Raw genomic sequence first — 13,574 nt, 5'->3', positions numbered from 1 at the left:
GATAGGGTGAGTGGATGGGGAAAAAACCAACACGTTTGGTAGACTTTCACTGAATGAAAAGTGTCATGTAGTTGTGTGTTTATGCGACTTGCCTCTGCAGTATCCCAGGTCCCCACAGACAGACAGACAGAGACACAGAAACAGGGAGAGAGACAGAGACAGAGAGACAGAAACATAGAGAGACAGCAAGGGGGAGGAACCCATAAGGGACAAAGGCAAGGAAACCAGAGCTTGAACTCAGCCAGGGCTCCCAAGCACACACAACTTAGAGAACGGTGTAAGCCCTGAATGGGGCCAAATGTCGAGAGACACCTAACTGTGTCTCAGGATCGCAGAGATCCCTGAGGACTGGTCCTAGGCAAGGACGGGGCTTCTTTGTGCAGGCGAGAAACACTTCATGGCATCTGTGGAGAGGGGCTCCCTCACGCCTGTGGCAAGCACTGTTTCTACCCTGATGGGGGTGTGAGGTCTGGTCTGAAGGAGAGCCCACAGCCCACCACCACTGAGCCCCCACAGCCCATCCCCCAAACACCATACGGTGTTGCTTACCACTCAGGTCAAGCCACTCCTGAATGTGGCTCGGCAAGAGGAAGAGATGAAGGCCAAGGAGGAGGAGCTGAGGAACGCCATGTCCAAGACACAGGAGCTGATAAACAAGGTAAAGGAGCTGGAGGAGAAGATGGCCACGCTCAGCCAGGAGAAGAATGACCTCACCATCCAGCTACAGGCCGTAAGTGGGGCCCAGAGGGAGGGCGGGAGCTGGAGGCCCTGGCAACGACCAGGATCTCCGGGGTCACTAGGAGTCAGGGAGGGAGGTGGGGGGTGAGCCTTCTGAGAATCAGTCTATGAGAGAGACTACAGTAATAAAAGAATCACCTATTTAAAAAAGTATCACCCATTTATAGGAGTACCTTTATGGGCTCCACCCCTTAATGCCTCACAATGATTATTTTCCTTATTTTGCAGACAAAGAACTGAATTCCAGTAATGTTATGTCACAAACTGAAAGTCCACAACTGGTCTGGTTTGCCTTTGTGGCCAGTTGTTGTTTATATCACTGACCCCATCTCGGGAAGACCCCAGGGGACAACCCAGGGTGTCCCTCTTCTGCCACTTACTGTCTGTTTGACTTTTGATGACCTCCTCCAAATATCAGGTCCCTCATCTCTAAACCATAGCCTACAGTGACATCTGTCTGGCTTGCTTCTCAGGGTTGTTATAAAGGGGAACTGTGGGTGGGAAGTGGTTCCTTAGCACAAAAGTGCTAAATCAATCTGAGAGTTATTTGGGCAGATAACCTGAGCCCCATTGGCAGACTAAAGCATAGGCACTCCCGGGCTCAGCCTGAACTACCAGCCGTGTGCAGCCTGCGGGTCCTCAACTTGTCCTGGACCACCGGTGCCAAATCCTTCAGGAGGATCCCTGACTACCTGGGGTCTTNCACGCGGGCTGGGGGGGGGGGGGGAGCCTGAGATCTTGCGTCCTAACCAGCTTGCAGGTGATGCAGCTGGTGGTCTGGGGACAGCACTGCTAGACTGTGTTCTGTCACATGCATCACAAGGAGCTCAGAGCTAGAGCCTGGACCTCTGTGGGACCCCCTTTGACCAGTGCTCTCTCTTCCACCAGGAGCAAGAGAACCTGATAGATGCCGAGGAGCGCCTGACCCAGATGATGAAGACGAAAATGGAGCTGGAGAGCCAGATCTCAGACATGCGGGAGCGGCTGGAGGAGGAGGAGGGCACAGCCGCCTCCCTGAGTGCCACCAAGCGCAAGCTGGAAGGCGAGATGAGTGACCTGAAGCGGGACCTGGAGGGCCTTGAGACCACTCTGGCCAAGACGGAGAAGGAGAAACAGGTGAGGAGGCCCTGGGGCCTGACTAGACTCCTCCCAAGAACAGGGAACCCTGCGGGGGTCACTCCTGGAGTCCCCGCAGCAGCACTGCCCGGGACCCCAGCCACCAGCCACAGGGACTATATTAATTCAATGCAACAGAAAATGTGGCTTCTCTGTCAAAAGACCTAGCGGCACTTTGAGTGCTCAATAGCCACACCAGGCCAGTGCTACCACATTAAACTGAGAACGTGGCCGTTGCAGACAGTTCTGTCGGGACGAAGTAGCTAAGAGGTTGAGGGCTGTTCCTATCATAGTGACATCCAGGATCAGGCCTAACTGGTTCCTCTCGTGCCCATGACTCCCAGGCGTCTGCGCTAACCTGAGGCCCATTCAGCTTCAGCATCCCTGGGCCCCACACAGAATGTTCTGCAGCAGCACATCTGGCTTCCCCCTTCTTCCCAGAAGAGACAACCCTGTCTCTAGCATGGGGCCACCTCTAGCTGTTGGATCTCTGCCCAAACAAGCAGTTGCTGCCCTACCAGTTGGCTCCAAGGGGAGCCCCTGGCTCCTGATACCAGTGGGCCTTTGGCCTGAGGGCCCCTTCTTACCCCCACAGGTTGGGGGGAATCCAGAGCAGGGGAAGGTTATGCTGCCTAAGCCCGTGCCTCTTCAGCTCTGATGTGCACCCAAAGCACTGGCATCTTGATAACACGCTGGTTCTGCATCGGCCAGTCTGCTGGGGCCTCAGGGCACTGATGGCCCGGCTTTGAAGAGCCAAGGCCTGAACTGGTGGTTCTCACTGCTGCCCTCACCCTCAGATTCTGACCTGGTTGCCTAGGGTGTGCCCTGGGTGCTAGCATTTCTCAGGCTCCCAAGTGACTCTGGACTGCAGCCAAGCTGAAGAGACCCTCTGGGAGCAAGCGCCTCCCGCTTTATTCCCCCTCCAAGGTTGTTCCCAGGCTTAAAGGCCTGTCCCTCTCCTGCCTCCATTTCCAGGCCTTGGATCACAAGGTCCGCACCCTGACCGGGGACCTCTCACTCCGTGAAGACTCCATTGCCAAGCTCCAGAAGGAGAAGAGGGCCCTGGAGGAGCTGCACCAGGTAGGCACCACCAGCTTCCGCTTCACAGCAGGCGGAGCTCAGAGACCCTGGGACAAATCTTGGCTTTGCTGCCCCTCAGCTGGAGCAGTAGGGAAGTCCGTCTTCCTAATTCTCAGTTTCCTCATCATCAAAAGCAGGCACAGTCCCGTCTTGTGGCCATCCTCCTGGGTTTGTCGTAAGTGGGGTGACCGTATAATTTATCACCCAGACTAGGACAGTCTGAGAGTGAAAGAGGGGCAGTGGGCATGAGCAGATGGCCCCAGGTGCACTGGAAGCTAGGGTCCCCAGACTCATCAGGATGAAGGACCCTGTGGGTGCTAAAGCACCAGTGAACCCCAATACATCTTGGCGACAAAGGGCATGAGCTCTTGTTGTGAGGAGTCCCGCTTGACCATTATGGGTTCAGGGTCCTGGAGGCAGAGCCAGCTCTGACCAGCCACCAGTGCTGACCTTGGCACAGACCACCTCCTAGCTCTGGAGGCAGGTGCAGAGAGCAAGTTGAAGCCCAGAACCAGACAGTGGACCCCCGTCGCCATGTTTGCTGACACCATGAACACACAACATGTCCCCTGAGTGCCTCTCTCTGCTGCCTCTGGAAATACTTCCCCTTAGACTGTAACTCTCAACCATTTCAAACTCAGAGCCCCCTTTTATAACAAATACAGTCGATTCTCATTATTCCAGGTAGTTATGTCTATAAAGTCACCACAAACATTGAATTCGCAAATACTGGACCTCCATTTTGGTTTTGTTTTTTAAAAAATTTTTTAACACTTATTCAATTTTGAGAGACAGAGAGCATGTAGGGGAGGGGCAGAGAGAGAGGGAGACACAGAGTGTGAAGCAGGCTCAACAGAGCCCAATGCAGGGTTCGACCCCATGAACCGTGAGATCATGACCTGAGCCAAAGTCAGATGCCCAACCAACTGAGCCACCCAGACATCCCAATACGGAACCTCAATTTTAAGGGGAAATAGAAGGTTATGTTTCTTTTTTTTTTTATATTTTTATTTATTTCTAGGAGAGAGAGAGAGACAGCGTGAGCAGGGGAGGGTCAGAGAGAGAGGGAGATACAGACTCTGAAATAGGCTCCAGGCTCCGAGCTGGCAGTCAGCACAGAGCCCGACGCGGGGCTCGAACCCACGAACGCAAGATCATGACCTAAGCGAAAGTCGGATGCCCAACCGACTAAGCCACCCAGGCGCCCCAAGAAGGTTATGTTTCTGCAAGCCTCTGGTCACATTTTCGTCAATCAATACCTTACTTTGTTTTATGTGTGTTTCTGTGTAAACAAACTACTTGGTACATATTGTCGATTCCCGAACAATGAACTCACAGTCAACAACCCTGTATCTCATGCCTGAACAAAGCTTATCTAACACACAAATTTCATCTGTGAGGCACCGCACAGCTTGCTTGTGCTTGGGAACACTGGACAGAACTGTACCACTGTGCCTGGTGCGCCATTTTATAAACCAAACTCACCAAAACAAAAGGACAAAATAAACCCATAAAAGACATGGCACTAAATAGACTGAAAAGGACACCTGTTTGCAGTATGAGCTGAAACAAGAAGGCAGGACATCATCTTATTTGATGTCAGCTAGGAAGGTGCATTCCAGGGATGCAAATTTTTCTCTGCTCTGCACATGTCTGCAAATGACCATGAACACACCACAAGTATTGATTTGGGATTATACATAAATTTTAGCTCGTAGGTAAATTGGCAAATAGATAATCTGCAAATAATGAGGACAGACTGCATTTTGGAAGCCTCTTTTTACCATTGTAAAATAAAAGTTATTATAGCTAATACATACTTTAAAAAAATCAGTAGAGTGCCCTTCTTTTTTTTTTTTTAAATGTTTTTATTTATTTCTAGGAGAGAGAGAGAGAGACAGCATGAGCAGGGGAGGGTCAGAGAGAGAGGGAGTCACAGACCGAAACAGGCTCCAGGCTCTGAGCTGGCAGTCAGCACAGAGCCCGACATGGGGCTCGAACCCACGAACCATGAGATCATGACCTAAGCGAAAGTCGGACGCTTAACCGACTAAGCCACCCAGGCGTCCCTAGAGTGCCCTTCTTTTTAAGGGGGAAATGAATGGAAAGTAATTTATAATAAATAGCGAGGCTGTCCATGTGTAAGAATCCAGGCAGATCCGCTAGAAGACATCATGAGCAGTAGGCTGTCCACCAGAGCCTGTCCAGGTGGCTGCAGATGGGCACGGAGGGTGTGTTGGTGATGCTGACAGCAAAGTGTGGCTGCCGTCAGTGATGCAAGTTTACAAAATGGTGAAGGACTCTCAGGGAGATTTTGACAATAACAAATCTTCTCTCAGTTTTCATGGTAGATCATCCTTTAAAAATATAGTATATACTAAATGGAAAAAAAAGTTGAGTTATGTATACAGTAGTGCTGGGTTCAGANAGCCCCCGAAGAGATTTTCTATATGCCTCATGGGGTACTAGAGCCCCACTAACTGTTGAGGGCCCACCTGCAGCTAATGGTGCTCAGGTTTGGCCCCCCCTCCACCTGGCACCAGGGCTGGGGGCTCAGCAGCTGTTCCCTGAAATCAACTGGACCCAGCTCAGAGGTGATGGCAGAGAACTTGGTCTGTTCAGCTGCTTCTGGATGCCTTGTGGGACACACGTGTGGATCTTTCCTTCCAGAAAACCCTGGACGATCTGCAAGCTGAGGAGGACAAGGTGAACCATCTGACCAAGACCAACAGCAAGCTCAGCACCCAGATCCATGAGGTAACACCCTGTTGCTGGGGCCGATTCTATAGCTCAAGGGCCAGGTCTGTGCTGGGGCCCAGGGTCCTCAGATACTTTTGGGGAGCTGGACTGACACGTCCTCCTGAGGAAATGAGGGCCTTTCTGATGCTGCAGCTAAGGAGCCAGGCCAGCATGGTTCGTCGTTGCATTCTGGCCTGACTCACCTCCCCCCCCCCCATCTCCCCAACACTCATTTTCTCTTGCTTTTCTTGTTTCTGCAGCTGGAGGATAACTGGGAACAAGAAAAGAAAATCCGGGCAGAGGTGGAGAAGGCCCGTCGGAAAGCTGAGAGCGACCTGAAGATGACTATTGACAACCTCAATGAGATGGAGCGGTCCAAGCTAGATCTCGAGGAGGTGGTGAAAAAGTATGCCTGTGCAGTCATTCATTTCATCCATAACAACGTTAGCACTTGCTGCGTGGTGCCGGGTGCCGGGCACCGTGCTGAGGGCTTCAAGTGCATTAACGCACATCCCCAGCACCGACTGTGTGCCGGGCACGGTGCCCAGTACAGAGGATATAGGGAGGGGAGAGTAGATGCTGCCCATCCACAGGGAGCTCCCAGCTTCACACAGGGCCAGCTGGGTGCCAGAGAGGAGGCCGGTACTAAGCAATGCTCCCTCCCCAGTAGGCAGGGAGTCTTGGCAGAAACCTGTAGGCTGGACTTTCAAAGATCACAAGGAGTCAAAGGGGTATTTTATATCACTGCAGCAGTAACTATGGGAGACAAGTGGAGCGGAAAAAAACTGGAAGCAGAAAGGCAACTGGCAGGCTACTGCCATGGCCCAGGTGTAAACCTGAACTAAAGCAAAAGGCTGATGGGATGGAGCTAAGGAGTGGAACAAGGAAAGCTTTCAGGGGGTTGAATTTGGATGACGCGTCTTTGTTTATTTATTTATTTTTTAAATATTTTTATTTATTTCTAGGAGAGAGAGAGAGAGACAGCGTGAGGAGGGGAGGGTCAGAGAGAGAGGGAGATACAGACTCTGAAATAGGCTCCAGGCTCTGAGCTGGCAGTCAGCACAGAGCCCGACACGGGGCTCGAACCCACGAACCGCGAGATCATGACCTAAGCGAAAGTAGGACGCTTAACCGACTAAGCCACCCAGGTGCCCCTGGATGACACGTCTTTGAAGTACATTCTGCCGAGGCAGTTTGACAGCACCAGGAGCTGCTGTGACGCGTGTGCGGCTAACGCGGCATCGCGGCCGTTTCTTCTGTGGCACACCCAGAAAAGGCATGCGGCCTCGACCGTCCTGCTCATCTACTTGGTCTCTGGCATCTTAGCTCTCACACATGGCTTCTTGACACATGGAACCCATGTATCAGAGGGAGACAGCCTTTTGTGGAAAGTTTTTAGAGCAAAATTTTCCCTAAAAAGGCAAAGCGTCCATGTGATTCTGGAGTCCCTAGAATGTAAGCTCACCAGGGCAGCAATTTCTGTCTGGTTTGTTGATGGATGTGTCCCTGGAGCCCCAAACGATGTCTGGCACATAGTAGTCAATGAATGTGCGCCAAATTAATGATGCAGGAGTGAATGGGAAGCTTGTGCAGCAGATTCTGGGGGCTTTTGCAGGGCGAGACCTCTTGGGTGTCACCCCAGAGGGCCAGGGGTTTAGGGGATGAATGGGTTTCAGCAATTCAAGGCCTCCTCCGGTAGCCCGGGTTCTGTTCCTTCGCCAGCCAGCTGGTCTCCCCTCAGAGTCCCTCTTCAGGAGATCACACCTTCTCTTGCAGGAGGGATATGGAAATCAATTCTGTCAACTCCAAGTACGAGGATGAGCAGTCTCTGAATTCCACACTCCAGCGGAAACTGAAGGAGCATCAGGTGTGTCCAGGACTGAGAAGACGGAGCTCTCCTTTCAAAATGCCCTTCCAGGCACCTTGGCTCCCATCAGCTGCTTGGCCGCCTAGGTTTCCTGAGGAGCAGGGCTGCCCCAGAGTCCTTGACACTGATCCATCTTCACCTCACGCAGGCTTAGAGTCAAAGCCCCACAATGAGGACAAGGCCCTCCACAATCTGCCCCTGCCCCCTCCCTGACCTTATCACCCAGCATTTCCCACCCCCACCCCCTAGCCATGCTGGCTCCTCATGGGGTCTCACATACCCCAGCCTCCCCTTCTCCCCACCTCAGGACCATTGCACATAGTCTCTGTGCACTGTTTCCCTATGCTTTTGACAGTGGCCATCACATGCTCAGCCCCTTTCCATTACTTCCCTACTAAAAGGTCAAGTGGATAAGTTTGTAATTTCACACAGAAGAGATAAATCCCACCTCCCTCCCCCATTTTGTCTGCTTAGGCCCGAATTGAGGAGCTGGAGGAAGAACTGGAAGCTGAGAGGGCAATGAGAGCCAAGGTAAATGAAATACTTCTACATTTACTTGAGTCTAAGGACCCAGTGCCAGCCACAATCCAACCATAAGTAGACACTCCACTCAGGAAAGCACAGAGAAGAGGACAGGTCTGAAAAGGCCCTTGCTGTTTCTTGAGCACCTACTAAGTGCCAGGCACTATGCTACAGGTGCAGTATTAATTATGATATAAGATGTAAAGATATGATTTGTGATGCAGGCCCACCTCGGGCAAGTAGAGGAGACAACGTGAACCTGGGGACCCAGAGAACTGAATTCAACAGGTTGACATGGGGAAGAATTTTTAGATGGAGAGAATGAGACAGGACCTCCCCGCACAGGTATAAAGATGTTAAAGGACCAGAAAAGAATGGAAGCAGTCTTTTGGGTAGGGGTCCTGCAGAGGATGAGGCCAGAGAGCTGGTGGGAGAGGAACCATCACACACCTAAACTCCAGATTCAGCCAAACCGGGGATGGGAGTAAGATGGGCAGGAAGACCCACCCAGTACAGGGAGGAGGACAGAGACGTCCTTCTCTGAGCGTGTGCGGCGTGGCAGGCAGAGTGCAGAGCTCCCGAAGCGTGGGCCCCCAGCCTCACAGACACCATGCAGTCACTGCAATCTTTACCAGAGAAGGAGGGGCTCCCCCATGGCTCCCATCACGGTCATTCAATACCCCCTCCAGGTGGAGAAACAACGCAGCGACCTGTCCCGAGACCTCGAAGACCTCAGTGACAGGCTGGAAGAGGCTGGGGGAGCCACATCTGCTCAGGTACCATCCTTGGGTGGGGGTGGGGGTGGCCAGGGACTCCATTCCTGCCTACCTTCAGAGAGAAAAAAAATGCTAGATGATGAGCAGTGGGAATAGGACCAGTTAATTCTTGCTGAATTCCTGGGGTTAACGTGAGGAGAGAACAATTAATAATAAAGAGGAGGCCAGAGAGTGACTGGTTTGGTCCTCTTCTTCCCTGTGGTGTGGACAGACGCGTGGCACGGGACTGAATGCAGAGGGCAGGCATTGTAAGATATAGCGTGTCTTATAGAAAACGTGAGCTGCAGTAATGCCAGCTGACCAGGGAAGGATTGCCGCTGCGCACAGTCTGTTACAGTTCCTCAGACGGGGCGTGCCGTGCAGGGCCACACGGGGAAGCAGCAGTGTCAGTAGTGGCAGGGACACGGGGGGATTGCAGACAAAGAGCCTTTATTGTGGTTTCTGAGGAAGGAACGGGTAAGGCAGAGTAAGCAGGCTTAGGGTTGGTTAGTTTGGGTGATTTCAGTGGGCTCTGAAGCACCTGGGCTGAGCCTCGTTGCCTGGTACCTGACCACGGGGGTAATGAGGGCAGGGGAAAGTAGCTGAGAGGGTGAGCACCCCATGGAGGAGGGGGTGGAGGTGTGGGCTCTAGACTGGTTGCTTTGCACTGGAAATCCGGGTGTTTGCTATCTCTAGGAGTTAGCTTACCCCTGGGAGGGGCTGTCGTTCAGGGTCAGCAAAGCCCCAGATGACAAGGCATAAGAATACAGAAAATAAAGATGTGGTTAATACAGTGGGGTGACCCCACACTCCCAGGGCTGGAATCCAAGCTGAGCCTCTGGTGTGGAATGGCTCTTCCTCCAATTCACATAAAGGCATTGTGGACACAAAGAAGCTTGAAACTCTTCTTCTAATTCTGGATAGTCAAATCTCTTACAAATGTGGATCATGGGTGAGAGCTGAGAGCAGAAAGGTGGATGGGGTCCCTTAGCACTGGAAGGCTAAGCATCCTTTCCTGCGTCTCCCTGCACCGCATGCCCCACTCCCTCACAATCCTGGCCTCAGTCTGCTTGTTGTAAGGGAGCGTGCTGATAACTGAAGCTGGTATCCAGCTGTGGTCGGCATCCTGGGAGGAAACAAAATCATCCCAGGTGGTTTGAGTGCGAGGCATCAAGAAGGGACTACGTCCAGCAATGCAGGGAAAGTGTAGACAATAACAGGACATAGGGCACCAGAGGGATGGGAAGAAGCAGGGTCATGGGGCTGTGACATTGGGGGCCTTGGAGCAGGGCTGTCTGGAAGGTCCTTCTGGAGGCTCAGGGGGAATCTGTCCCAGGCCTCTCTCCTGCCTTCTGGTGGCTTGCTGGCAATCATTGGTGTTGCTTGTTTGTAGCTGAATCACTCTAACCCTCTGCCTCCATGGTCACATGGCCTTCTTACGTGTCTCCCTGGATCCAAATCTCTCCTCTTATAAGGACAACCAGCCATTGGGTTAAGGGCCTCCCTAGTCCAGTATGACATTTTAACTTGTTTACATCTGCAAAGACCCTGTTTCCGCATAAGGTCACATCCACAGGTATCTGGGGTTAAGAACTGAGCATATCTTCTCAGGGGGCACAATTAGACACACAGCACCTGCTAAACGAATCCTATGGGCAACCCACCCAGAGGCTCGGGAGTGACATTTCAATCAAGACATCCCATTAGTGGGGTGCAGAAATATCGGCGGACCACTGGGCAGGTGGACACCATCTGTCCTATGGAGACCAGTGTTGGTCAGTTCCGCTAAAGGCCTGCTTCTCTCCCCCAGATCGAGCAGAACCGCAAGCGGGAGGCGGAGCTGTTAAAGCTGAGGCGGGAGCTGGAGGAGGCGGCCCTGCAGAGCGAGGCAGCAGCCTCCACGCTGCGCAAGAAGCACACGGACTCCATGGCCGAGCTGACGGAGCATGTGGAGAACCTGCAGAGGGTCAAGGCCAAGTTGGAGAAGGACAAGCAGGTCATGAAGGCTGAGATTGATGACCTCAACGCCAGCATGGAGACGGTGCAGAAGTCCAAGGTGAGGGGGGACCCCCGCAGAGCCACAGGGAGGTGCCCCAGCATCTGGCTGCTTCACACATATTCCCCGAGCCCCCAGCAAGCCTGGGGCATGTTCTAGATGTTGTGAAGGGACTCTAGATGAGCCCGTCACAGACCCCACAGGATGCTGTATAACCTTGGCCAAGTTCATAACCTAACTGTGCTTCAGTTTTCTCATCTGTAAAATGGGGATAATGACAATCCCTGCTTCATAATGCTGTTGTGAGGGCTTCAACAGTCCCTGGCATGTAAGAAAAGATCAATAAATGTGACAGACTGGTATGAGTGACAAGAGAAATCCATACATCACCACAATGAAAGTGATACACGGCAAGAAGGGAAAGCAAGTAAGCCGTTCAACATGCATTTATCAAGCGGCTGTCCCAAAAGAGCCTTCTTGTGTCATGAGGGAAAGGGGGACTCCAAGGGTGAGTAGGAATGATGCTTTGGGGTCCCAGGATCAGCCAATCAGGATCTTCAAACCTCAGACACTCACGAAGTGTCTTCACAGATCCCATTTTATCTGCACACCCCAGAACTAATGCCAGTATGTTTTCTTAAATTGGCCCACTGCATTTTCTTACTGGGTGAGGTGTCTCCGTTTCCCCACTGGGTACATCTTCCCTGAGCAGATGAATGCCGAGGCCCACGTCCGAAAGCTGGAAGATAGCTTAGCAGAAGCAAATGCCAAGGTGGCGGAGCTGGAGCGAAACCAGGCAGAAATCAACGCCATCAGGACCCGCCTGCAAGGTATGCTCGCCCCTCCCTGCAGCTTCCCGAGGAACAGTGTATGGAACGGAACAGGGATCCTCAAGGAAACTGAAGGAGTACCTGGGTCCTCTTCCCAGAGCTTTCTCAGCCTTGGACACTTCATACCCACTGTGGCAAGACAGGAGACCTGATTCCACCCATTGAGTGTCCCAAGTAGCATCTTTGCAGCATAAAACAAGCAATTTCCCTATCAGTTGTCTTAACCACCCTGTGAGATCAATAGGAAAGGCCGTAGACAAAATTCAGTTTTTAAATATTTTAAAACGTGGCCCACATAGTAGCAACAAACATGTGTCACTAATAAGAGAGCCATAAAATGGTGAATTTGCCTTCAAGGACCATTTGAGGGGCAGAGATTTACACAGTCAGTTGGGGGAAGGGAGGCTTCAATAACTTTGTTAAGTTAGAGGCAGAACTGGTTAATGTCCTACAACACAATAATACTGCAACCTCTTGGTTTTGTTTTTCTTTTTACTAAAAGAAATCCTTTGCAGCTCCAGGACAAAAATAATTAGTGACTTATCACTACTCACTTAACACCTAACCTTGCAGAGGCTGGGCTCTCACAAAAGCATACTCCCCGAGAGAAGTAAACACTCCTCAGGCAGGCCAGTTAGACTACCTTCCAGTGTGACCCCAGAGAATCTGCTGGCATCCTTTGGCCATATTTCCCACATCTTGAATACTTTCTGAAATCAATATTCCCCATTTGATGGATAAGAAAAGTGAAGCTCAGTGAGACGAGGCAACTCTCCACACAACCAGAATGACTTACGGGGCAGAACTCGAGCTTGCTTGTGCTCTTCGGCTCACGCACGTCTTCCTGGCCTCTGGCCCCGACAATCAGTTCACCGATGACAAGAGCGTAGGTTCTGGGACCATGACAATTACATTTTAAACACTCTCTGCCCCTGTTTTCCTCAAACTTCTTTGTGGGATCTCATGCTGGGAGCTGGGACTTCGTTATCTGGAGCTTCGTACCTCATGCAGGACACCTGGATGTTGGCAAGGCTTAGACAATTGCTCCCCTCCTGGGCTCGCTTATTTTGGGTTTATTTGCAGCCCACTTGGCCAAGTCATCATATTTACTGGGTACTTCAAGAATGATGCACTGGGGGAGCTTTGGATCTGGCCCAGGAGCCAGTTTTTCATCCAGTATTTCCCCCATTCCCCTTCATGCCCAGCTGAAAATGGTGAACTGAGCCGGGAATATGAAGAATCGCAGAGCCGGCTCAATCAAATCCTGCGGGTAAAGACATCACTGACGTCGCAGGTGGACGATTACAAGAGGCAGCTGGATGAAGAATCCAAGGTGTGTTTGGGGGTGGGGTGGGGGCGACAGAGATTCTTCCTGAAGAAAGTTACAGGTTATGAAGAGGTAGAAGGAACATGAAAGGTGGTGTCTAGGGGTACCTGGGTGGCTCAGTCAGTTAAGCTTCCTAGTTCAGCTCAGGTCATGATCTCACAGCTCATGAGTTTCGAGCCCCATGTCAAGCTCTGGGCTGACAGCTCAGAGCTTTGAGCCTGCTTCGGATTCTGTATCTCCCGTTCTCTCTCTCTGCCCCTCCCCCACTAGTGCTCTGTCTCCGTCTCTCTCAAAAATAAATAAACATTAAAAACATTTTTTTAAAAAAGAAAAGGGGTGCCTAGGTGGCTCAGTCGGTTGAGCATCTGACTTCAGCTCAGGCTATGATCTCACGGTTTGTGAGTTTGAGCCCTGCATTAGGCTCACTGCTATCGGTGCAGAGACTGCTTCAGATCCTCTGTCCCCCTTTCTCTGCCCCTCCCCTCCACTCACTTGCTCTCTCTCTCTCTCAAAAATGAATAAAAACATTTAAGAATTTTTTAAAATTTTTTTAATGTTTATTTACTTTTGAGAGAGAGAGACAGAGTGTGAGCAGGGGTGGGCA

The 13,574-nt window shown here is 51.5% G+C and overlaps 1 protein-coding gene across 1 annotated transcript in view; it reads left to right on the top strand.

Annotated features, from left to right (window-relative positions):
- MYH16 (myosin heavy chain 16) overlaps positions 1-13,574 on the top strand; it is a 62,167-nt gene that overhangs the window by 28,439 nt on the left and 20,154 nt on the right. Inside the window, exons 21-31 of the mRNA XM_077758575.1 lie at positions 557-730; positions 1,627-1,854; positions 2,830-2,934; positions 5,605-5,691; positions 5,934-6,079; positions 7,450-7,540; positions 8,015-8,071; positions 8,752-8,838; positions 10,628-10,873; positions 11,526-11,643; positions 12,849-12,976. Of these exons, the coding sequence (XP_077614701.1) occupies positions 557-730; positions 1,627-1,854; positions 2,830-2,934; positions 5,605-5,691; positions 5,934-6,079; positions 7,450-7,540; positions 8,015-8,071; positions 8,752-8,838; positions 10,628-10,873; positions 11,526-11,643; positions 12,849-12,976 (1,467 nt within the window). The remainder of the gene's footprint in view (positions 1-556; positions 731-1,626; positions 1,855-2,829; positions 2,935-5,604; positions 5,692-5,933; positions 6,080-7,449; positions 7,541-8,014; positions 8,072-8,751; positions 8,839-10,627; positions 10,874-11,525; positions 11,644-12,848; positions 12,977-13,574) is intronic.

This window comes from Crocuta crocuta, unplaced genomic scaffold, assembly GCF_008692635.1.
Source record: "Crocuta crocuta isolate KB4526 unplaced genomic scaffold, BGI_CrCroc_1.0 scaffold273, whole genome shotgun sequence".
Taxonomy (NCBI): domain Eukaryota; kingdom Metazoa; phylum Chordata; class Mammalia; order Carnivora; family Hyaenidae; genus Crocuta; species Crocuta crocuta.
The sequence above is the reverse complement of the archived record's forward strand: the minus strand, read 5'-3'. Positions and strand labels throughout refer to the sequence as shown.